General features: G+C 39.3%; 1 protein-coding gene across 12 annotated transcripts in view; it reads left to right on the top strand.

The window, feature by feature from the left end:
• Positions 1 to 990: 990 nt before the first annotated feature.
• mecom (MDS1 and EVI1 complex locus) overlaps positions 991 to 24,829 on the top strand; it is a 30,475-nt gene continuing 6,636 nt past the window's right edge. Inside the window, exons 1-12 of one of the 12 annotated variants that reach the window (XM_038273198.1) lie at positions 991 to 1,145; positions 8,326 to 8,428; positions 8,511 to 8,624; positions 9,739 to 9,850; positions 10,474 to 10,621; positions 10,746 to 10,902; positions 13,668 to 15,060; positions 15,174 to 15,261; positions 16,546 to 16,572; positions 20,137 to 20,303; positions 20,449 to 20,526; positions 23,207 to 23,376. In XM_038273198.1, coding sequence (XP_038129126.1) covers positions 8,380 to 8,428; positions 8,511 to 8,624; positions 9,739 to 9,850; positions 10,474 to 10,621; positions 10,746 to 10,902; positions 13,668 to 15,060; positions 15,174 to 15,261; positions 16,546 to 16,572; positions 20,137 to 20,303; positions 20,449 to 20,526; positions 23,207 to 23,376 — 2,503 coding nt within the window. In that variant the 5' untranslated portion in view covers positions 991 to 1,145; positions 8,326 to 8,379. Of the gene's footprint in view, positions 1,146 to 8,325; positions 8,429 to 8,510; positions 8,625 to 9,738; positions 9,851 to 10,473; positions 10,622 to 10,745; positions 10,927 to 13,667; positions 15,061 to 15,170; positions 15,262 to 16,545; positions 16,573 to 20,136; positions 20,304 to 20,448; positions 20,527 to 23,206; positions 23,377 to 24,829 lie in introns of all 12 variants that reach the window. The other 11 variants (XM_038273197.1, XM_038273192.1, XM_038273190.1 and 8 more) reach the window with 11 other exon arrangements.

Below are 24,829 nucleotides of genomic sequence, written 5' to 3'. Positions count from 1 at the left end.
TTATTATTTTTTGGTTCGTACTATAATATTATAAAATAATAGTATTTTTTCTAAGGTTGTTGCTGTTTTAATGACTTCCGTTGTTGTCTGTTATATTTTATTGAATGGGAAAAAAAAGAAAAATGGGCGATAAAAAAAAAATAATTTTATCTTCAGTTTTAAATATAGCTGTGAAGATAGTTTGAAAAAAAAAATTTAAAGAACTGGAAAAATAAATACATACATAATATTTTTTTTGTTTTTTACTTCCTTGAGTTTCTTTTTCGTAGTGTTTTTTTAATATCAACGATATTTAAACTAGATAATTTTTCATTCTATTTCAATTTTGCTATATTCTATAATATACACTTCTGTTGTTGTGTCAAGACATGAGGAAGATAATAAAATATTTCGTTTCAATCATTGAAATTAAAGTTAAAATATATTTTTTAAACTGTTGACATTCGTAGACTAATTTAATTTATTCATATTTTTTAATAGCAATGATAATATTTACTGTATGTATTTTCTTTTAAGTGTGTATTGCTTTGTATTTGCTGTTGTGTTGGTGTGTGTGTGTGTGTGTGTGTGTGTGTGTGTGTGTACCTGTGTAGCCCTCAGAGTGAGGACAATTTTTTCCAATTTCACCATCAAATTAAGGACCAGGTGTTGCAAAGTGAGGGCATTTTGCTGGCCCTCACATGCTACTTAGCTACTTTGTTAATGGTTAGATTTAGTGCTAAGGTGTCAGTTGGTTAGGGTTAGGTTTAGGGTTAGTTTTAGGGATAGGGCATGGAAAGGGTTGAAAATGACTGAAAATCAATGGAAGTCAATGGGAGTCAACACGTGGTCCTCACTACGGTGGCAGAACGAGTATGTGTGTGTGTGTTGTCTCATGGAGTGGCTCCTAACATTTAGTGGGAGGTATGTGGTTAGGCAGTGTTTGGACACAGTAACCTGGTCTGATACTGATCAGAGTCTGATCTCTCTCTCTCTCTCTGGCTCTCTCTTTCCCTCCTTTTTCTCAACAGATCGTGGATGGGTCAGGCCATGTAAAGTTCTGCGTCGATGCCAGCAAGCCAGATGCAGGGAGCTGGCTGAAACACATCCAGTTTGCCCCTGCAGCCACGCCACATAACCTGAGAGCGTGCCAGATAGGTGATCAGGTATGTGGAGATGAGTCTTCTCAACACAGTGTGATTAAAAAAATTATTTCTAGAAAGGAAAGAAATAAGACAAGGTAAATGACTTGTTCTTAAAATAATTCCACATGTCTGGTGGGATTTTAAACTCCAGCCTATTTATTTAATTTTTTTTTGAAGATTTTTTTTAAATCTCCTAAGCCACGGCTTTGTATCTGTATTTCCCAACAGTCTCCTGCTGCTGTTCTGTTGAATGAAGTTATTTTGATCTAAGTCAGATAGTCTTATGAGCGTTTGGCCCTCTTCTTCTTCTTCAACTGACAGACACAAACATGGACACACACACAGCTCTTCTGCCCACTGGTTTACCTCTGTATTTGTTTGCTGCTTCCTGCTTCACAAAGACCACAGGGTAGGATCAGAAGAAGCCGCACTCCTGCTGATAGTTCCGCACACTTCCCGGTCACGCTGATGATATAAATTTTAAGATATGCCAGGAATGCCAAATCTCTATTGCTGCTCACCTGGCTGTAGAAAGGTGCGTGCTTCACACATGAGGGCCTGTTCAGCTCAGTAATCCCCACAGCCAGTGGGCTCCTGAAGCAGAGACGGGGGCCTAAACTTTAACTGACTGTGGGGAGAACGCCCTCACTATACTCCAACATAGTCTCACAGGTGGTCTGTCTAGATAACTTATTTGATGTCCTGAACTTATTTTTTTGGTGCAAAATATATATTTATATCTCTCAACAAAATCTTTATAAATTTTGTTCAATTTATGTTTCAACTTTTGAAGTTTTGCTTTCTTTCAAACTGCTGATGAACTTCCGACAAACTAATCTTTCACACATCTCAGTGAGGAGAGACAGCAGAAGGACCTGATAAATTGGAGCAGAAGCCCTTTCATGCATGCTTACCTCTCCGCTCTTGTAAAAGACAGAGACAAACAAGCAGAGAGAGCTTCCCCTGAGCTGCCCTCCACGCAAGGTGCGACTCACTGTCAGCGCAGCGGTTCTGCTTGGGTGGCTCTGTAAGGCTGCCACAGGTCACGGACATGGCTATGATGAGGTGATTGTTAAGTATCACGCTCTGTCACAGCACGGCACATTGTGCTGTCTTTAAGCCTTCCGGCCGAACGCTGGTGTTTTCGAAAATTCACTGTAGCCTCTCACAATGCCCGTCTGTGCGTTGGAAAATGAATAGACTAAACGGGGTGGTCTTGTAAAGCTGCTGTCAGATTTTGCCGGTGTGTGTCTGCCCTGTGTCTCTAAGCTCATGGGGGCCCTTTTTTGCAAGTGTGACGAGTGTTTCATTATGTCTCCAGTGTGTGTGTGTTTTTCTGTGTGTGCGCACACACCTGTATGCGTCTGTGTTTGTGCTTTTCCCCACGTACAGACCTCGGTGTGTGTGAATTGTTCATTGAGGTTTCGATGACTCCCTGTGCTCCTCATTCAGAGCTGGAAATGTTGAAGCCACATAGTACCTGATTCCAGCAGGTCTTTTTAACAGCCACAGAGAAAAGCGCTGAGTCCAAACTCAGCCTAAAACCGCTGATTACGCCACACTTTACACACACCACCCCCAGATTTCCACAGACGAGCCTCACACAGTTACCCAGGGCCTCAGATACACGGCAAAAATCCTCCCACAGGATCAACCTAAAGGAACTCTTTCTAAGCCATTAGACAGAACCGATTTGTCGCATGATTTGCATTCGGTCGTTGGCCTTCAACGACAGCAATTTCCAGGTGTGTTTTTGTCTTTATTTTGTGCGGGGCCTTTACAAGCACGAGAGTAAAACCGGCTTCCATCCTCTCATTTCTGACCCAGTTCTGTTTACCATAAAACTTTACGAGGAATCTCACTAGAAGAGGAGAGTGGAAGAGAAAGGAATGAGGAAACCAAAGCCTGTTTTCTTTTATCCTTTTTCTTTCCTTAAATACAGGATCTGTTGGAAGTGATGTCTTTAAAAAAATCACAAAAGTTCTTTTTTCTGTAAGAATCTGGATTACACCTGGATTTAAACATTTGTCAAACCTTTGGCAGTAAAAAGCAAAATGATGGTAATTGGCCTGTACTTAAGTCCTCAAGTAAGGAGACTTGAACAAAGCGCTTTACTCTACGTTCAGTCATTCACCCGTTCACACACACACTCACACACTGATGGTGGCAAGCTACATTGTAGCCACAGCTGCCCTGGGGCTCACTAACAGAAGCAAGGCTGCCATACACTGACCACCATCAGTAGCTGCGGCTTGAACCGTCAATCCTTCGGTTTCAGGGCAAACTTCTACATCCGATGCCATTGTCGCCCCCAGTACATAAAGATTATAGTAATATTGACTAATTTCCCACTGTCTGACTATGATAAGTGATCAACAGGTCAAATACTGAGCAAAGAAAAAATATTTTTCTGCTAATTAAATAAGTCAAACTCCCAACATCCATGAATACATTATTCAATAGCATGTACTTTGTTTTAAGTTCAATGAATCCAACCAAGGCCAGAACAAGCTGTGATGTAAAAATCCTGATAACCTTGTAATCCCTTCTGTTCCCTACTCTATGAAGTAACCTACAGCACCATGTCTCAGGAAAACAAAAATATAGAATCAGTCAGAACTTTAGAATCAATAAATTTCCCATTTTGACAGTTTTTTATTATGTTTTTATTTTATCTTTGCTTGCTGAGAGGGGTGTCTCACTTTATTCAATAGCACTGACATTTCTAAAAGGTTCTTCCTTTAAACAATCATGTTTGGTGTCAGTTAGCATTGAGTTATCCAGGAGAAATCTTTTTCAGCACTAACAAGGGCCAGCTAATAAATTAAATGATACCTTGGAACTATTGTTTGTCTTCTCTAAATAAAAACTCAAGCCTTCTTAAAGACCCTAAACAGCACACTTGCAGCTCACCGAACACAGATTCCCCCCCCCCATGTTTTGTCATTAGGATAATTAGGGGCAATTAGCACTTTAAAACCGGTCTCTGCTCTCCTCACTGTACTGATTCAGCTGAATGGAAAATTAATTAAAAGTGTAATTAACATCATCTAACGAGGCCTAGAAGAGCCTTTCATAAGACAGTACAGAGGGATATGAGAATTAATCTCATCCGCTCTATTGATTCTCGCTCAGTATTGAGTGAACTGAAGTAGCTCTGGGGCATATTGCACAGTGGAGATGATTGTTACTCTAAAAGATAACAGTTTGAATCACATTGAGAAATGAATGGTTGCTTAATAAAATAAATCTGATGAGATAGATGATCTCCTGTGTTTTTTTTAAAGTAAAGTTTTCAACAAAAGAATTGATATAAAGACAAAAAAGTCCCATTAACTCTCTTAGAGAATCACCCAATGTGCTGAAAACGGATAAAAATCGTGTGTATTTTCACAACATAGGGGCTAAGACTAACTTTTACATGTTGTTTTACAAGATGCTCAAAATTTGCAATATTTGGTTGCACAATAGATTACTCTGTAATATTTGGAAGTGCGTTATTGTACATCTTTGGTCTTGCATGTCTTTTTTCACTTTAAATCCTGATCAAGTCTCTGAAACATCTTTTCTTATGTAAGTTTTTGCTTTATGTTCAGCACCCAATCAGAGTTTACTTGGACTTGAGAGTGTCAGTGAATGGGATTCCTGTGGAGATCAGGGAATTAGCGGAGTGTGCAGAGGGGGAAGGTCGGCAATGATGGTGTAACAAGTTGCCCATTTAAAGACAAGGCTTAATCTTAATCAAAAAGTCTTTAATATCGAAGTGACATTTTTTAAATAAATGTGTAAAATGATGAAGATTAAAAGTACTTCATTTTAATTTATCAAGGTTAGCAGGCTGCCATTGTTTTGACTTATAAATCCTGGAAAACCATTGTTAAACTATGATTGGGTTGTCTTTGCATGCAGTTGGGTTTTTTTTTTTTGGTCTATATTAGCATATTTTTAAGATATACAAATAAAGTTAAAGGTATAATGGTGCTTCCAAACAGTAAAGAGTTACTCTCTGTTTTCTATGCTTACCTGTGTTGATACTCATAGTAGTGGGAGAGATGCAGGAACATTCCTCTCCCGTTCCTAATAATCATGCTTTACCCACATTTGTCTTCTCAAACTAATCCAATTTTCTTCATAAAGCAGTTATTTATTAAAGTTTAAATATTTTTAAAGATGACTGGAAGCGTTTCCATATATTTTCCTGTTAGTGGAAAGTTCAACATGCAGGACATCCTGGGCTGCTTTTTTGTTTAAAATGTCCTTCACTTTTGGGTGTTTATTATGATAAATATCTTTTTTCGTTTAAGCACAATAGTTTAAATGGGAAGATCTGTCTCTTTGAAAAGTGTTTTGACATTTTCCAAGATTGTTATACACGGAGCTCTCACTTTAGTTTCCAGCAGCCACTGTCTTAATTTCTTGGTATCAGAGTCAGAACGGATTTTCTACATAATAACAAATCTGCCTGAGCTGCTCTATGATTGTTTCATAGTATCAATATTTTAGTGACCTTACAGAGGTGACAGCATGCAAGAGTTTGGTTCTATTTCTATGCACATGAATGTTAAGCCTTCCCTTTTCTATAGAAAATTGAAGAAAAACATCATTAGAGGGTGAGGACCCTCACACGTCCGTTTCCTTTATTCTTTAGGTGAAACAAAACATGTTTTTCTTTCTTTCTTTTTTTTAAGAATAGTTATTAGGTTTTAATTTGGCATGAAAAAAAAACAAAAAAACAATGAATGTGCAAAAAAAAAAAAGATTAAAATAAAAGAGCTGTGCTAGAAAACAAATTTTAATCTTTAATTAAATTTAGTGGAATTCTTTGTATATATTTTAAAACCCTCTGTTTGTCCTCTAGCCATGTAGGTCAGTATTTCTAACAGAACATCGTTTCATTTCTATCCACATATTAATTAAAAACAGGTCAATTTTTCCTAACGCTATTTCAGTGCTACAACCTCCTGTTAAATTTAGCACGAGACATTTTGTACGTGAAACAAAATGTTATAATGCAGACATGATTCTCAGATCTTTTTTTCTTTTTTTTCAACAAACATTTAAAAGAAACACAAAAACTGAATAAAAACTGTTATAATCACAAAAACTGAATAAAAACTGTTCAGTCTAGAATTCATGTTAACTTAACGTTGTTGGCTGACAACAGTTTTTGTTTTCATTGATTGATTTTTTTATTGATTTCAATCATTTATAAAACCAAAAGCAGACCATTGTACATTGCAGCAAAATTTGATTGAAAAAGAACTGAGAAGAATATTTATATCTTATTTTTCTGCCACTTTTTACAAAACAATCATAAATAACACAATTCATCATAATTCAATTAAAATCCAGTAATATATCTGACTTAACTAGTCATTAATAAGCAAAACACTAGCTAACTTCCAACACAGCGCCATGTGTTACTATTTGGTTTTTCACTCTGTAACCATTTATCTTATTCTCATAAGTAACTGAAAAAATCCAAGACTTTCTGTTTAAAGTCTTTAATAACCATCTGATAGATAGATCAGATGGTTACTGTAGGCCTAACCATTTATTAACATTTAGCGTAAACCACTTCTGATTTTGTATAGCCAAAGTGGGATATTTAACCCACTAATGGAAATTGATGCAAATTCTACACCTACTAGTGATTATACTGGAAGCACATTTCCGCCATCTAGTGGTCATATTCATAAATAATCCCAGTTATGTCTAAATTAGCTAATCTACATTCTAAATTCCTACATTTATGTCAAAATATAATCCATATTTGAAAAATCCTTCTCTAAATTGTGTTTTACATGCGCTTGATACAATTAAATTTTTTGAACTGAAAATAAAGTGAGGCGAAAAGCTGAAAAAATCTAGAACTCATGACAACTTACAATTTGTTCACCAAAAACACATATAAAAAACAACCTTGATAGTAATTTGTTTGACAAAGTTCACATCAACAAGAAATAGAGTGGTATTTTTATCAGCTCTGTGCTGTAACAATCCAGTACAAAAATGTCCTCTGAGCTAGATAAGTATAAAAACACTTTTTATTCATCAATAATTTTAGGAATCTTACTGTTTTCAAAGATCTAGTTTTAATTATACCTCAAGGCCACACATGGTAAGTTACATATCAACGTCCTAAAATCTTTTATGTTTAGCGTGACCTTAGCTTTCTAGTAATTCTGACTATGTTATCTGCAATAAGAAAGAACAATGACAGCACAATAAAGCTGTGATCTACAGAAAACCTCATTATCCTTCATAGAACAAAGATACTTATCAAAAGCTGACATGGAGCCACTGTGGCTCTGGTACTTCAGCTCCGTTATTCAAGAATTCCCTTTATAAGTTGCCTACCTGTGATCCACGACTTCCCAGAAACATTTTCTCACCACTTGCACATCAGCCCCCCCCCAATGCATTTCCAATAAATTCCTACATCATCATTGTCATGTTGACAGAGCAAAGGAAGCTGATATGTTTATCGTCCAAAGCGCACTGAAAATAACCCCATGTGCGATTGTTTTGCAGAGAAAGGCCATTGTCTGTCCATGGGAAGCCCCAGAGTCACAGGGTCTCTCAGCTGATGCTTCAGTGAGACCAAACCACTTTTTGCCCAAATTGATACTCAGCTGCTCAACCAGTCTTTACTAAACATGTTATGGTGATTGTAGAAAAGACGTATAGAAAACATTTTGGTTAAAAATTTGCAAATGTAACCATGATTTTACTTTTCTGCTCTTCCTTGACTGACTTATATAACTCATCCCATCCTCTACTTTAGCAGTTTTTTTTACAGTGTGTCAGTGAGGCTCTGCTATTCAGAAGGAGGATTGTTTATTCTTTCATTCACATATTTGAAAGATGGATGTTTCATAAAATTATTAATTACAAGCTAATGGGTGTTTGTAATTTCATGTGCATAGCAACCCTTTGGGGTGGCTTTGTGGTATTTTGGCCTTGTAAACAGCCATGTTGATCTGTGTGTTTATGTGTGTGTTTGTACACAAAGATCTACGTTAAGGGAAATATGTTCCTGCCGACCTGAGTTAGCTTGTAAATAATATAGAAAAATGGTTTGAACATAAGACCAGGACAGGATACTAAAACGGAACAACTTAGCTCTGCTGTTTTTTATTATGCATGCTTTACAAAATGTCTCCTTTAAGTCATAAAATATATATTGTGTTTATTACAGATCTTCTACAAAGTCACTAGAGAGATTTTTCCTGGCGAGGAGCTGTTACTTTTCATGAAGGCTGAAGATTATTTCTGCAACACGATGGCTCCTGATATTCACGGTGAGCACCGAACCCTCGGCTCTGTCTACTTCGTTCGTGCAACTGCCTTCGTAAAACGTTTCCTCCTGCTTTCACAACACAGAGGAGAGGCAGTATCGCTGTGAGGACTGTGACCAGCACTTTGAGTCTCGCAACCAGCTGCTGGATCACCAGAAGGAGCCATGCGGGATGCCCCCCTCTGCCTTCCTCAACCCAGGTTTGACTTCTGTTTTTGAAAAGGCGTCCCTGTTTCATGCTGTTGTAAACACAGAGCAGCGCAGAGTGACAAGACGGATGAGTGGCTAAAGAGGGTGAACATATATCCGTGTTAGATGCAGGAGTTCAGATAACAGAGGAATAAACTGTGAATGGATGAGTCTACAAATAGATGGAAGCTGTGATTTATCTAAACGTAGAAAGGCTAGATGTGTAACAATCTCTCATTTGAGACTAAAGGTGGGCAATTTGGCAAAACGATTTACTATTAAATTACAGTTAGGTATCATCGATAAAATACTTTTAACCCTATAAAGCCAAATGTATCATATTTGATAGATACAGTTTCTGAAATGTTTTGCATCTGACACCTTTTGCGTAATTTAATGGTAAAAACTTTGCTCAAAATCCTATTGTACACAATTAGATATACCTGATAACAGAGGGCAGAAGACTACACAAAAAATAATCTTGACTTATCGCACAGTAATAAATTATTAATATCAAAAATGGATTTCTGTTTTTTCTTTTTACATATTTTGTTAAAAGGCCAAATAAGGACTTTAAACAAAAAAAAAAGTAATATTCTGTTTCGTTTTATTCTTGGATCTTTAAAGACTTTAAAGGGTTAAAATTAGCCCTGAGAACTAAATAAAAATGTGGAGAAAAGTTCAATCTGTGTATTATATTATGCAAACTTGTTAAATATAGTTTATAGTTTAAATAAATAATCTCTCAAATTCAATTCATACACTTTTCAGGTGCCTTTTGTTGAGGTGCCTGGGGAAATCACATCATTGTCAGAACTGCAACATTGTGCCTAATTATAAAAATAAGTAGTACAGACTTGCCCTTAATGGAGTAAACAAATATCAGTATTTTGAACACCATTCAAACCAAATATTCTTAAGGTTTTTAGATAGCTCTAAGAGTAGGGAAAAATATAAGAAAGAAGTGAGTATGGCATGCCATAAAGTTTGCACACAGAATTAAATCAGAACTAACATTGCAATTCAACTCCTAAAAAAGTGATGGTTATTCATGCATGTGTTGCATTGTACAGTTTGGGGTATATTATGATCTGGGTGTATAACCTTATGTTTTTGGGTGTTTAGGAGAAGAAGGTGACCTGACGGCTCAAGAACCTCAAGATTTGCGGCCCCTTCATATGTCTCATGGCCTGCATGAGTGTAAGGAGTGTGACCAGGTCTTTCCTGATGTCCAAAGGTTTGTAATTAGAAAAAAAAATCATTACATAACCTGATTTATTTTTTAAATACAGTACATATCTGAAAATTCTGGCATTAATCAAAATCTTCTGTAACTGTGACTTAATTGGTAATTAGAGACCACCTGTGTTTCATTGCCTTTTAAAAAAATGTTTGTTTTTTTGTTCGTTTACAACAGTCAGTAGTTGAATATGAAAAAAAAGAAAGCATCTGGTTTGATGAGACAGAAATTCTGCATTTTGGCTGTCATGTGACAGAACATTAACATTACAGTCTGAGCACACCAGCAATAGAGTAAAAACAGTTGCCATGTGAGGGCTTTTTTTAAGAGGGATGGAAGAGTTGGCCAATGTTGATTGGTGGATGGATATATCTTAATACCAAAAATATATTGAAATAAAGATTATTATCATTTTTTGATTGATCGATTGGGTTTTTCTTTTTTTTTTTAAGAAACTGTAATAAGTTTGGGATTAGGGTGTAGATTCACTCTTCAGCAGGAAAACAATCTTTAATGTACAGTCAGATCTTAATCATCGCCAATAATATAATTCTTTTATTAATCAATCAAAAAAATCTACCAAATTATAAATGGGGCTCTGGCATTGTTTTTCGTCACAGTCTGGAGAATCACAGCCAGTCTCACTCTGAGGAAAGAGAATACAAGTGTGATCAGTGTCCCAAGGCTTTCAACTGGAAATCAAACTTGATTCGACATCAGATGTCTCATGACAGTGGCAAGCATTACGAATGTGAGAACTGCTCAAAGGTAAAGTGATGGAAGGGACTGTTTGAGTCGCATCTCATTTCTACTCACTCATTTTCTTTTTTCAGCACACTTTGACCAAATCAGATGGTGACTCCCCTGTGTTTATTTTTGGTTGCTCCCCCAGCAGGTGTTCACAGACCCCAGTAACCTGCAGAGGCACATTCGTTCTCAGCACGTCGGGGCTCGGGCCCATGCCTGTTCTGACTGCGGCAAGACGTTTGCAACGTCTTCAGGCCTCAAGCAGCATAAGCACATTCACAGCAGTGTCAAGCCCTTCATGTGTAAGTCACTAAGACCCTACCTATGTAAGTCTCCTCAGTACATTATAACAATAACAACAATAACATGCTTGGACTTGACTTTAATACACAAAAAAATGATGATTGTTACAGAAATGCAATTGATCTTTTTGCAGCTACTTGTCACGTCGTTTACCCTGACATTTCTTGTACTATTTATGTCAAAACGAGGATTGTGCAGGGATTTTTTTCTCCCTGCCTCAGCACCCTCAAATTGTGCTTGTATAGTAATACAAGCCTGCCACTTTGTCACAGTGACCAAGTGTGATGTGCTGAAGACAGAGGGGTTAACAGCCCTTTTCTTTTCAGGAGTCCTGCTCACTTGAGCGTACACTTACATCCCCTCTTGTCAACTCCAGTCAGACCCAAACACATTTTGACCTTTCACACTTTCCCTACAACAAGAGATCTGATCTTCTCCTTCCCCTGAAGCCATATGATCTTTACCCTTTGCCCTTACAGCCTTTTTCTTTCTTTTCTTTAAGTTAAACACATGCAAACCTATACAAACCTGTCAAGGCACTTAATGCATGCTACCTTCCAGATCAACGCATATCATTATTCCCTTCTATTTCTATCTCACTTTCTCTCCTCTCCTGCCTTTACCGCATTCACCATTCCTCATAAATAGCAACCACATGTACGGCCCTGCGAATAGTCCATTTGCTATAATCAGCAGGAAATATGCAGGTTTGAAAACAACTAATGGCTCTGTAAAAAAAAAACAAAACAAAAAAACAGCAACTTGAAACGTGACGGCTGTCTGGACAAGATCATATGTGTGTCTGTAAGATGTTTGTTTGAGCAACCGCTCCTGAAGGACATGGATGTATTTTGGACAGAAGTTCTGTATGTTCCCATAGTTTTGTTTGTAGCTCAATGCACGCAACGTGTCAAGGAAGTTTGTGTCTTGACACTTTTCTGTACGACGGAAGCACTCAACTCACCATTACTCATCTCCCATTCTTCTTTTGTATGTGTTTATAACATTTGTTTTCAGTTTAATAATGGCTGATTACTGCAGTGGATCAGATCTCATGCTCTCTGTGTCATAGTTGTGAGTTTTGTGTCAATAAATGTCCAAATATTTAGGATTTATGGTCAACTGACTTTGGTTAAACTATAGGCCCTGTAGCTATGCTTGTAAAATACACGTTTTACAACTTCTCTAACTTCTCTACTGGATCTAAAGAAACCCGACTACCTCAGTGTCAATGTCTACTGCAAAGACTAAAGGCTAAATTCTGGATGCACAAAACTGTTTGCTTAGCTGGGATGCTTTTGTCACATAAGCTTTTGCATCTATACCTGTACTTCCAAGATCTGCAGACTCACTGCAGGTTTTAATTTTACAGAAATATGTGAACCACTAAATAAAAAAGTGGCTGTAGTGAGACACACAAAATCAGCTCATGATCAAAGGACAAAAAAATGTAAATGCTTGTGATGTGAAAAAAAAGTGTTAGGAATTGATGCTGCTCTCTTAAGTTTTTAGGTTTAATGCAGGGTATCTCTAACTTTTCACAATTTAAAGTGGTCATTTTTAAGAATGTAATTATTTAGGGGCATAAAATTTTATCTTAGCTCAGGATTTCACCTATTATGATTTCTTCTAGGCTTTTAATGTCAATCTGTTTCCCACGTATTGTTCTTCTTTTCCATCTGCCGCTCTTTAACATTGTGCCTGGAAGATATCCAAAGACATTCAAAAGTCCTAAATTATACTAACGTTTATGCCCACGTGAAGCAGTCAATCATACTTATATACCATATCTAACTTTTCTGTTTAAATCAATAATCAAATTCTCTTTTAAAGCTCTCTGGGGTAGCAAATCTATGAAATCTGTATTGCATGTGAGCACATAACAAGAAGGGACATTTAAATTGCATGAAAAACAATAATAATCTATTTTAACTCTGCCAGTATCATCTAAGGCTATAACATAAGTTCTCAGTATTAATAGCAATGACAGATTACATCAGGCATTGTTTGTTTTTCGGATCAGGTCTTGTCACTGTACATATTGGCCCAGACAGAGTGACACCCGGTCTCACTGCAACTGGCTGTGGGAAGGTCACTTAGCTCGGGATGACGTGGCCTCAGCCTTTGGGACAAGGTGAGGGGGCTGCAGGCTCGACTCAAGAGGCCCATAAGGGGAGAGAGAAGAGAGGCAGCAAAGGACGTGAGACCTGTCCCTGGGAACTGGACCGCAGGATAGGATTCATTCAACTCTACTTCCTTTACAAACTTAAAATAGAGCCATTGTGCTGCACGCGGCTGAGAAAGTGTGTATCTTTACGTCTACATGCCTCTGTGTGTTGGTCTGTGTGATTTCATTTCTTTGTGTTATGTGAATATTCTATGAATGCGCCTGCATGTCCATTTGAGCGTCTACATGTGATTGTTTATGGACTCTTTGGGAGCGTCCCTTGGAAGACAATGGGAGAGGGGATTCCTGGGAATCTGGTTGGATGTTCATGTGATGATGAGTGGCAGTGACTTCGTATGAAACTAAACAGATTCTTTCACAATGCCAGAATCTGGACACACCCTTTTCATTTTATTTCCTGGAAGTGGAATGGTACTGCTGGGAAAAAGATCTGAAACCACAAGAGGTGTTTCCTCTTCCCCAAATCTGGTCATTCTGATGCATATTAAGTACAAATATGATGTGTTCCACATTAGTGTGTTGGTCAGTGTGTGATGGACATTAATGCATTCTCCGTTTGTCTCTGTGTTCCTGCAGGTGAGGTATGCCACAAGTCCTATACCCAGTTTTCTAACCTTTGTCGGCACAAACGCATGCATGCTGACTGTCGCACGCAAATCAAATGCAAGGACTGCGGGCAAATGTTCAGCACCACCTCATCCCTCAACAAGCATCGGCGCTTCTGTGAAGGAAAGAATCATTTTACAGCAGGGGGGTTGTTTGCCCAGGGATTGCCACTCCCTGGCACCCCTGGCTTAGACAAATCAGCTCTTACACTCGGCCACAGCAGTGCTGGACTTGCTGATTACTTTGGAGCAAGCCGCCACCAGAGCGGGCTCACCTTCCCAGCAGCCCCAGCATTTCCTTTCAGCTTCCCTGGCCTGTTTCCTTCTGGACTATATCACCGGCCTCCGCTCATTCCTGCCACTTCCTCTCCTGTCAGACAGACAGCCCATGCACCTGTTTCAGGGCCTGGTGCAGAGCTAAGTAAAAGTCCTTTGCTTCCTCCAAGTCCTGGTGCTATTGAGTCTCAAGAGTTGCTGAAAGCTCTGCGCAAAAATGGCAGTTCACCTGGAAATGACTTGCAAGACTCAGAACTCCACAATCAGGGTTCTTTGGTGTCTTCAAAGCAGCAGAACAAGCAAAGTGATCAGTCTGAGAGCAGTGATGTGGATGATGTTAGCACACCAAGTGGAAGTGATCTAGAGAGCACAACAGGCTCTGAACTTGAAAGCGACATGGACAGTGAACGGGAGAGGGGAGCTGCTCGAGAAAATGGTAAAAGTTCCAGGAGAAAGGCTAGCGATAGAGGCCCTCAAAGCCCCAGCTTGATCGGTAGCAGTACTGCTAAAGACTTGCCAGGTCAAACCCTCATACAGTCTTCGCTAGATGAGCACACGGCTGTAACAGGGGCTGTAAATGACTCTATTAAAGCCATTGCTTCTATTGCTGAGAAGTATTTTGGCTCAGCTGGACTGGCTGGCTTGCAGGACAAGAAGGTTGGATCTCTGCCCTACCCCTCTATGTTTCCACTGCCTTTCTTCCCAGCTTTCTCTCCACCAGTTTACCCCTTGCCAGACAGGGACCTTAGACCAACAAGCGTGAAGGGAGAGCCACAGTCGCCAGGAGATGACTGCAAGAAGGCTCAAAGCAAGTCATCTGAATCACCGTTTGACCTCACAACGAAGCGAAAGGAGGGCAAGTTGCCCCTGTTTGTTCCCTCCAAATCTGAGGTCTCAAATGTTACTAGTCAAGACCAGCCACTCGATCTAAGCCTGGGTTCCAGGGGTCGAGGACGCATTCCAAGTCAGGAGGAGGCTAAAAAGAACAAAAGCTATGAAGAGGAGAAGAGAGCAGTTGAAGTTCCTAGAGCAGACGCTTCTTTACAGCATGCCCGTCCCACCCCGGTTTTTATGGACCCCATATACAGGTATTGTTATTCCCGGTGTCTGTATATGTTGCATTCTATAAATGTGAAGATGTCTACACTTGTATTTATAGCTGTGTAGTCAACACGAGCTGATAGAAATCTACTATTAGCAGGGTTGAGAAGAGGAGAATGAGTGATCCGTTTGAGACTCTGAAAGACAAGTACATGCGGCCAACTCCAGGCTTCCTTTTCCATCCACAAGTAAGTTTTAAAAATATGTTTTCAGGTGTATTTAATATAGTTTTTTTTTTTGATTTTTGTAATGATAGGAGTGCAGTTGAATTTCACTTAATTTCTGGGCCACTTTAGCCGCATTTTAAATCCAACGCTAGGTTTCTAGATGGGACAGCAATGTGGCACTGAATCTGCCTCAGAATATTACGATTATGTTCTATGAGGTTCTCCTATTCGCAATAGGTCGCCAAGGCTGGCCAAACAGGATTAATGAGGATAAGTATGCACCCCCAATTTTATACAAGCTACTGCCTGTTAAGCCCATTGTTGGCTATCTAAACCAGATGTGGCCACATTGAAAGGCCACATTGTGACACATCTTCCTGTAATGTGTCTTTGATTACGATATAAAAAATGATATGCTCTTAAAGCAATAATTTCTGCCCCTGGGTTTTCTGTGCCAACAGTGTGAGGTTCCTCAGAGGGCTTGCCTGTGTATGTACTCCTGTGTGTGTGTGGGTCTGTGTGTGTGTGTGACACGTCGCTTTCACGTTCATTTGATCAATCTTACCCTGCGGGTGAGAACAGTCCGTCGGAAAGTGAAAACACCACTTTCTCAGGCGTATGATTTTTTTTTTCTTCTCCCTCCCTTCTTTTCAGGCCGTTTCACGTCTGGTTTTTACAGGCTGTTTCATTTGTCTGATTTATGTCTGCTGTCCAGACTGCAGTATGAGCCCAGCCTGCAGCAGCCACATGGTTGTCCCACACGCCCTAATGAGGTGTCCTATCAGTAGAAACACTAACAGAGTGCTTAGGCCATCTTTATGACTTTATGATGTCTGGACACACAAATCATTCCCACAAATGCCAGGCTTGCATATGTCTAAGCCAGAGGTCCTTCGGTGGAGATTTTAGTAGGGGTTCAGTATCGGTCACCTGACTCACTTGTGAGCAACATGTTAAAATACGTTGTGCACTACTTAGGCGACTGGGCATATTTTTCAGAACCTTTAGTGATTCATCTCATTATTTCCTGGCTGGAAATTTTACTGCAAGCCAATACTCGGTTAGATTATATTCTTGAGTTGGAAGTGTTGGCTCCCATAATGAGCTTATTGTGCACCAGGACGTGTTGGAAACTATTAGTCTCCAGTAAAGTCTCTACCATAACACAAGAGACAGACACTTCATTGCTCACTCAAAGTTAATTGCACCAAGATTCCTCCTTTCCTCCTGAAGCAATATGTGTTCATTCATCCACAGCTTTTTGGTTCTGACTGCTCTCTCTTTTCCCTCTCTTCCGCCCCTCAGTTTCGTTTGCCAGATCAGAGAACTTGGGTAAGTTCCTCTTTGACCTGCAGCACTGTTCCTGTACTAGTCAGACCCTGAACCATAACTCATGCATGGGCTGCAGACCAGTTTAAACCACGGAGCACTCGCATGGCTTCAACCTGTCATCTACAAGCAGACTATTACCTGACATCTCATTGTGATTTAAATTTGCATATTTAATTTTTCCTGATATTATAAGTATAGTGCCTTGCAAAAGTATTCATTATCCCTGAACATTTTTACATTTAGTGAGTTTTTAACCACAAATGTTTCTATTCTGTTATCAGGATGAGATGAGAAAGATTAACACAAAGCATAGAATTAAAATAATATATTAAGCTATACTGTAGTACATTCAACCCTCTCTACTCTAATACCCCCAAGTTAAATCTTCAGCAGACAGTTACCTTCAGAGGATATCAAATTGAAAAGATATATAAATATATCTATAAAAGGGGAGGGAAATTATTTGGTCCACGTGGAAAACAGAAAGAGTGGCAGAAAACACTGTCCTCACGATGAAATATACTGTACCATATGCACAATCATGCCACAGGGAGGATTTTATTAAGCAGAGACAAGGAAGCTGGTCAGCGCTGCAGCAAAATGCTGGTTTGGTCCTCACTTGGGCGGTCGATAAAGATTGTAAGCCAAAATTTATTTTCTCATCACTCAATAATCATGCTTTACTTTGTATCACTCAACCAGATATAGGGTATCAGGGGCTTTTGCAAGGCACAACAGAGTCGCATTATTTATTTTTGCTGATTCCATTTACTCCCTACTCTAATTAACATGCAACACAAAATAAGGTAATTTGCAACTGAGCTACAACCTGTCCATCTGACAGCTCTTAGTGTGTGTTTGCTTAGTCGTTGAATGAAGTGGGATGTCTTTCTTATGGGAGCAATAAATGCAGGGTCTGTGTTTGTGTGTATGTTGGGTGGTGTTGTTGGGGCAGTTCTTTGCTGCATCAGAGAACGGGTAACAGTCGCTCAGGGAACCAGAAGAGGTTATGCCCTCCCTCCAAACATCTGGTCGCCGATAAAGATCAACAATTGAGAATGCATCTCGCTAATTAAGGCCCTAACAGCATCACTGACATCTGAAGATAGCCAATCAAGTGCTAGTCCCAGAGTGACGCTATAGCAACAAGCAACTTCACAGACACATTCACACTACCCCCCCCCCCGGGGGAAAGACAGGGAGTTTCAGGAGGTGTGTGTTTGTGTGTATCAAAGCAGTCGGAGAGTGTGGGTGGGTCTCCTGTACTGAGCTCAAGGTGGTCAGACAGCGCCATTATGAACCAAACTTAAAAGTGTACAGATTTCATTAAGTTTCATTAAACTAGTTCTTTGCAAGCAAAAAAACAAAAATACAAAGTAGAACAATAATAATCATGTTTATTTGGAAACAAAGACTCTTCCCTTTAACAATCCTTGTATCCAAAAATGGATATTTGTTTTGCTGCAATCTCTATACTTCAATCTGAAGCCAATAAAGCCATTTTATGAAAAGTCTTATCATGTAAACATGATCGCGTCGACAGCTATAAGGGCTCCAATCTTCTCAAGATTAATAGATTCTCATTGAGGAGCGCGGACAAACTGAACATTCCAGATGTATTTTCAGAAGAGATTTGAAAGCATTTAATCTCCCTCGAGCTTGCTATAGCTTCCTCTTAGTCCAGCTTTGGATCATGGCATGTAATGCTGGCATATTCATAACCAAACAGTCCTGACACTCCATATCCTCCCTCTGTGGGTCCGTCGGCGGCTGCGGCAGGAACTTTACACTCAGCCGTCACTCCTAATCACTTGCTCCCTGCTCTGAACTACGGCGCCATCCATCAACCATCAGTTCCTCTTTCTTTCAGATCCCTCTATGCTTCGTTTGCATGTTCTTTACTCTTCCTCTTCATTCATCCTGTTTCATTCCCCCCTTTTTTTCTCCTGAAATCATCAAGTCCTCCATCATATTCTTCTCCAGTTTTCATCCTCTTTTTTTTCTTCTCCCTCTGCCTTGTCTTTGTTGGCGAGAAGCCCGAAAGTGACAGGGGGTAAAAGTGGGAGATGGAATGTCAGAGTCGGAGCAGGGCTCCGGCGGAGGACCCGAATCAACACTGATTTGTCTCCTTATTGAAATAAGAAAAAGAAACAGACTGAAAATTCAACACACGTAAAATAATGCAAATTTGTGTGGCCCCTTTAAAAGAAGCAGAAAAGAAAAAAAACATGAGCGCCTGTGTGTTAGAGTGTGCGTGTCTGCAATGGTCTGACAGGCCCTGCGGCCTACTGAGACCCTCGCCCCTCACTCCCCCCTTCACCCCCTCCTCTCCTCCTCCTCCACATCCCACCCCTCTCAGCACAGCGATATCATTATTACCCGTGTCTGGCCCTTGATCAGTAATGTCAACATCTTTCATATTGACGAATGTGCTGTCTGCCCGCATTGTGCACAGAATGGTTTACAGCCCAGCAGTGGACATGAATCACTCCTCTGCCACACACGCGTTCAAAGCACACACACGCATACGGACAAAAAGCCTCACCTGAAAACACGTAGATACGCTCTGAGCTGGTCCAGTCCCCCTCATATTTGGACAATGCACATGCTTTTTACTTGCGTACACAGATGGACGTAAAAAAAAAAAACCTTACTGTCTTCTCTCCCTCATGTAAGTGTAGTTTCTGTTTTGCAAACGTTGAAGGCAGTTAATCAACTCAGACCACCAGAGTTTTTTTTAAGTTTTTTTTTTTTTTGCTCATGAGCGCCCACGCAACACGCATTTCCTTCGAGAGTTCTGATGAAAGTAAATGTTCATTTTCATTAGTAGATTGGCTGTAGACTTTACTCCCCAGTGTGTCTGTGTGTGTGTGAGTTGCATGCATGCTTTATGATTTATGATTATTTCTTGGCTGTATTAAACTTTTAGATTTGCACAGCTGGTTGCTGCTGATCATAAATGAGAATATGACATGTTTTCCTCTGTGTGTGTGTGTGTGTGTGTTGCAAAAAAGTTATGAATCAGTGTTAGATCAAGTTGTCATGCCCCATATCAGCTGTTTCACCTTGTGATGCATGAATCATTGATGAATGTCATGATAGAAATTCACCTAATACCGGTTTCACTATTTCCCCAACTTGTATGACACCCCTGCAATCAACACACACCTGTCAGATTTGATGTAATCAAACAGGCTACCAATAGTTACTTGGAAACATTAAGTTATATTAAAAGAGACTCTGTAATAGCTTATTTGCCTGTGTTGCATATGAAGAATTACCTGGCAGATGGAAAAAATCCCTGATGTTATATATAAGGTATCATTTGCATTCAGGGTAGCATTGATGTATATTTGGCTGCTGCAATTTACCTCTAATGTTCTGTTGAATTCCGAAAATTACACTAAAAATTAGTTTAAAAAAAACATAGAATCTTCTGAATTGATGAGTAGGTTTCATGTTGATAACAAATGCTGACGCCCAAACTGTATATTAAATATTGTTGAAGTTTGAAGACTGGGAAGCTTTCAGGTCTTAACGCTATCCTATCCTCTGTCCTTGCAGATGACGGCCATTGAGAGCATGGCAGAGAAGCTGGAGACATTTGGTTCCTTGAAGCAAGAGTCTGGAGAACTGCTGCGTTCTGTCCCGTCAATGTTCGACTTCAGAGCTCCACCGTCCACACTTCCAGAAACACTACTGCGCAAGGGCAAGGAGCGCTACACCTGCAGGTAAATGGTCTGATAAGAACCGTTGGATTATTACTTCCTCCATAAATTCACACTTACTTTTGAAAAATGCTTCTTAAGATTATAAATGTGAAGGAGATGCACTGCGTGTGACTTGAGAAAATTAAAGTGATGGTTTGTTCTGTAGATACTGTGGAAAAATATTCCCTCGCTCTGCCAACCTGACTCGCCACCTCAGGACTCATACAGGAGAGCAACCATACAGGTAATTTTATCTCTTTGGTTCTACAAACTTTCTCCTAGAGGTTGTTTTTAGAAGGTTGTTTAACCAGGCACCTGCTTAGGATTGCCACATTGACGTTTCTGAAAAAGTAGAGGAATTGTACAAAAAATAAGATAATCATAGCTTTAGTCTTCTGTTAAAAGGAGCAAGTTATCCCTGGTGTGTTTAAAAAAATACATTATGTGACTCACATATATGGTTTTGCAGTCAATAAAAACTGCTCACTGCCCTTTGCAACCTTGATCTGTCTCTGCATATAGCGTCTTGCAGTCATTCCCACACTTTCTAAATTCCTGTCATATTACAACCACTAGCTCAAGGGCGGATTTAGGGAATTTGGGGCCCTAGGCAAAGACATGCATAGGGCCCTCTGAATTGAAAAGACAGCACATAAAAAAGAACCATTATACAGATACATAATTTTATCTTAAATTTTATTATTTATAAATAAGCACTCAAAAAAAAGTGCTATAAGGATCTGAAAAGTTGCTAAATAAAGTGACAAAAGCACATAGGGCACAGCTGGCAGCACTACTCTTGGCACCGTTTGTTTTCAAATGCTCAACTGCTGACTGGACCTTTCTGCAGCAAATCGACTGGTCCAATGTTGTGGATACTAAGGGGTTGTTGGGGGAGGACACTTACTATTACAAGCATTCTGATGGCATTTTAGAGAAAGGACATAATTAATGTTCACAAATGAGTAATACCTGAATTAACCATACATGTAAAAGGAGATTTATGGGGCCCCCACGAACTTGGGGCCCTAGGCAGCTACCTAGTTTTGCCTAATGGTAAATCCGCCCCTTCACAAGCTTCAGTGTATTTTATTGTATTTTTGTGACAGAGAAGCACAAACTGAAGTAGATGGAAGTTAGTAAGATGTTTAGTTTTTCTTCTTTATAAATACATATGCTGCCTGTTTTTTATTCATCCTTTTTTAATCAATAACCCTAAAGAAACCTTAATGCAATAAAGTCACCTTTAGAAGTCACCTATACCTGCATGTAATTTCACCTTAGACTTTTGGGGGGAAGTAGTGGACAAATAGCTTAATGAAGACCAACGAACACAGCAGACAGGTCAGGGTGAAGCTTGTCCAAAGGTTTGAAGTTAAGACCTTCATCTAACTGAAAATATGTGGCAAGACTCAGAAGTTGTTTAGCTATAGTCTCATTCATGAGGTCGGGTTTATTTAGGATTACGAGGGTAAAAGTGACTGCTTAAAACATCGAAATATTCTTAATGTTAAAAAACAAAAAACTCTTTTTTGTCTTAATGGTAGGCACTACTTTTTCTTTGTTTATAACACAAAATCCCTCTAATTCCCACTGAAATTTGTGGTTAATGCAATCATATGAGCAAAGGTTACAGCGAACATATAGGCTGTAAATCTTTAGTGTTAGATGTTATCTCTACATGACATGTTCCTCTTTAAGTTCGTTCTGCCAGCATCTTTTCATCTGTCTTCATCTGTCCTTCCACACTTTATCAAACAAAAGAAGCTCGGATTTGCACAATAACACTTTAACTAAGATCTGCAACAGAGCATCAAATCTTTCCTCCGCTGCAGGAGAAAGCATCAAGTGCAGCCTGAACAATAAATAAAAGGAAAACAGCTCATTTGTTAGCAGCAGGCAGACGTTTTCCCAGGGATTACCAGACCACAGTTTGAACAGAGTTTATGTGTGTTTTCCTATGCCATAAGCTTGGAATAATTATCCTACTGCTAAATAATTTACCCGATGAAAAATGGTGACCGTCGCCTCGGTGACAGGAGGCAGAGGAGGGGCTGAGGAGTACTCTACTAAAAATTTGGGAGATGAGAAGCAGGGGGGGCAGATGTCCAGATCTAGCAGCTGCGGCCATTTCTTTTGCAGTTTTGGGAACAAACTCAAAGTGGATTCCATATTTTTTGTTGTATTTTTGTCTTCTTTAAGATTGATTCTAAATTAAACGCTTTTGCCATTTAGTTTTGATTTTAGAGACGTTTTTACTCAAATTTCTATTCAGTTTTTCTTTTATTGAGAAACAAGATAGATTTAGCAAATTACTTGCATTAGGATAACGGCTGCACCCTCAAGTTATCCGGCTTTGTAGTTACCAAGATGGAGGAATGTTGGCCCAAAGTTCGGAGGAGGCTCTTTGACCACAGGGGCCAGAATAAGACAGATGCAGACCTTTCCTGACCCAGTCTTATAGCTCACAACTCTACATGCTGGCACGCCATTAAAAAGATCACTGCCGTTTATTGTTCTTTTTTTTCTATTGCGGAGATAACCAGGAGGGTTCCCGAGGGACAGCCAAACGAGCAAGCTAATTCCACCAGCAGAAAAGATGTAATCTTCTCGTATAATTTTGCATGAAGAAACTTGGCAGGAGCCCCTAATTTTGTAGGTCTTGAACTAAATCTGTTGCGTGCGTATTTTGTGGGAGAAAAATGCAGCTTTATTGCGCTGGCTGGAGATAAGAGAGCAGAGCTGTTTCACCTTAAACAAGCCCCTCCATCATGTGTGGGGGGCTAAAAGTCTGAGCACGTTCATGTAGCTGTGTCTGGCACAAACAAACTTCAACATCATCCGGCAATAGAGTTTTACTTCTTAACATTTGCTCTTGTTTCTGTTTATGTTGCTGAACAATTTTAACCGGCCCATTTTTACAGGTGTAAATACTGTGACCGCTCCTTCAGCATCTCCTCCAACCTCCAACGGCACATTCGCAACATTCACAACAAGGAGAAACCCTTCAAGTGCCACTTGTGTGACCGCTGCTTTGGCCAGCAGACCAACCTAGACCGCCACCTCAAAAAACATGAAAATGGGCATTTGTCAGGTGAGCGTCAAGATGTTGAGACATTAACACAAAAATCTTCTTTCACCCTTCCTTTTTAAATTTTTTTTATTTTATAAAGGAAATCTGGTTTGTTTAATTTAAAAGCTCATACATCAATCTGTAGAAAGTATAAAATTACATTTCATCTTGATTTGAAGGAATCTAGACACTGACAAATTAAGCCGTATAAATCTGCCATCACCCCCCTATGTAAACTGCCGCAGGATGTACTTTTTTTTCCTTTTTTTTTTTTTTTTTTGAATGAGTTGCTTTCATCAGCATATCACAGCTCGCAAGTTTGATAGCTGGCATCACTCTGAATCAGCAAAACAAGTGGTGACAACTGGCCAGAAGCCAGCACCAGCAGAGGAGGCGGCCACTTAATCACTCCTAATGTGCAATCTATCAAACACAAATTGAATTATTAGCTAAGCTATTTCATTTTAGCATCACTCAAAACATTTTCAAACTGGAGAAAGTAAAGAATATTTGGCATAAAAGTTGTGAAGAATAAAAAGACATTTCTTTATCCTTGCAGAGTCCCTTGTAAGCGTTACAACTGATGTTTAACATTTAACATTGATGCTTTTTGATCCCTGTAACGTCCTGACCAGCAGACATGATGTGGTAGATGACGGTAAAGGAGCAGATCATATTTCACAGTCAGAGTGGAGTAAAAAATAAAGAGGCATGCGGCGCCTCACAAAAGTATTTAAAGGTTGAAGAGTTTCCCCGTTTTCATGTTTCAGCCACACACTGCGATGCATTTACTGCGACTTTATGCAGTCATGATCAACCAATTTATTTTGATTCCCAGAATCCAGTAAAACTAATCACTCTCAGAGCACCCAGTTTAATCAGTCCATCAGGGTTTAAAGTTTTCTCACTATGAATGCAGCTGTTCTGTGGGAGCCTGAAAGGTTTGTTATAGAGAACACAAACAGCTTCAGGAAAACCAAGAAACACAGACAACAGGTCAGGGAAAAGGCTGAAGCGAATTTTAAAGCAAAGTTATAAAGCAAGAAACTTGCAGAGCATTGTTGATGCTATGGATATTCCATCATCCTCTTATAAAAAAGATGGCAAACTGCAAGATAATATAAATTGCAAAGAGGACAATGTTAAGGAGCTACACAAACCCTACACTGTTACTTAGACAGGTTAGTGGTTTTTGTCCCAAACCATGTCAGGGAGCCTTTCTAGCCCACATGCAAAATTGTATATATTGGGTGTGAAAGTAGCACCATACAGGTGCTGGTCATAAAATTAGAATATCATGAAAAAGTAGATTGATTTCAGTAATTCCATTTAAAAAGTGAAACTTGTATATTATATTCATACATTACATACAAACTCATATATTTCAGATGTTTATTTTGTTTAATTTTGATGATTACAAATGACAACAAATGAAAATCTCAAATTCATCATATCAGAAAATTAGAATATTACT

The sequence above is a fragment of the Cyprinodon tularosa genome, unplaced genomic scaffold, assembly GCF_016077235.1.
Source record: "Cyprinodon tularosa strain WSP-4 unplaced genomic scaffold, ASM1607723v1 ctg86, whole genome shotgun sequence".
NCBI classification, from domain to species: Eukaryota; Metazoa; Chordata; class Actinopteri; order Cyprinodontiformes; family Cyprinodontidae; genus Cyprinodon; species Cyprinodon tularosa.
Note: the sequence above shows the minus strand (reverse complement) of the source record. Positions and strands in the feature narration are given on the sequence as shown.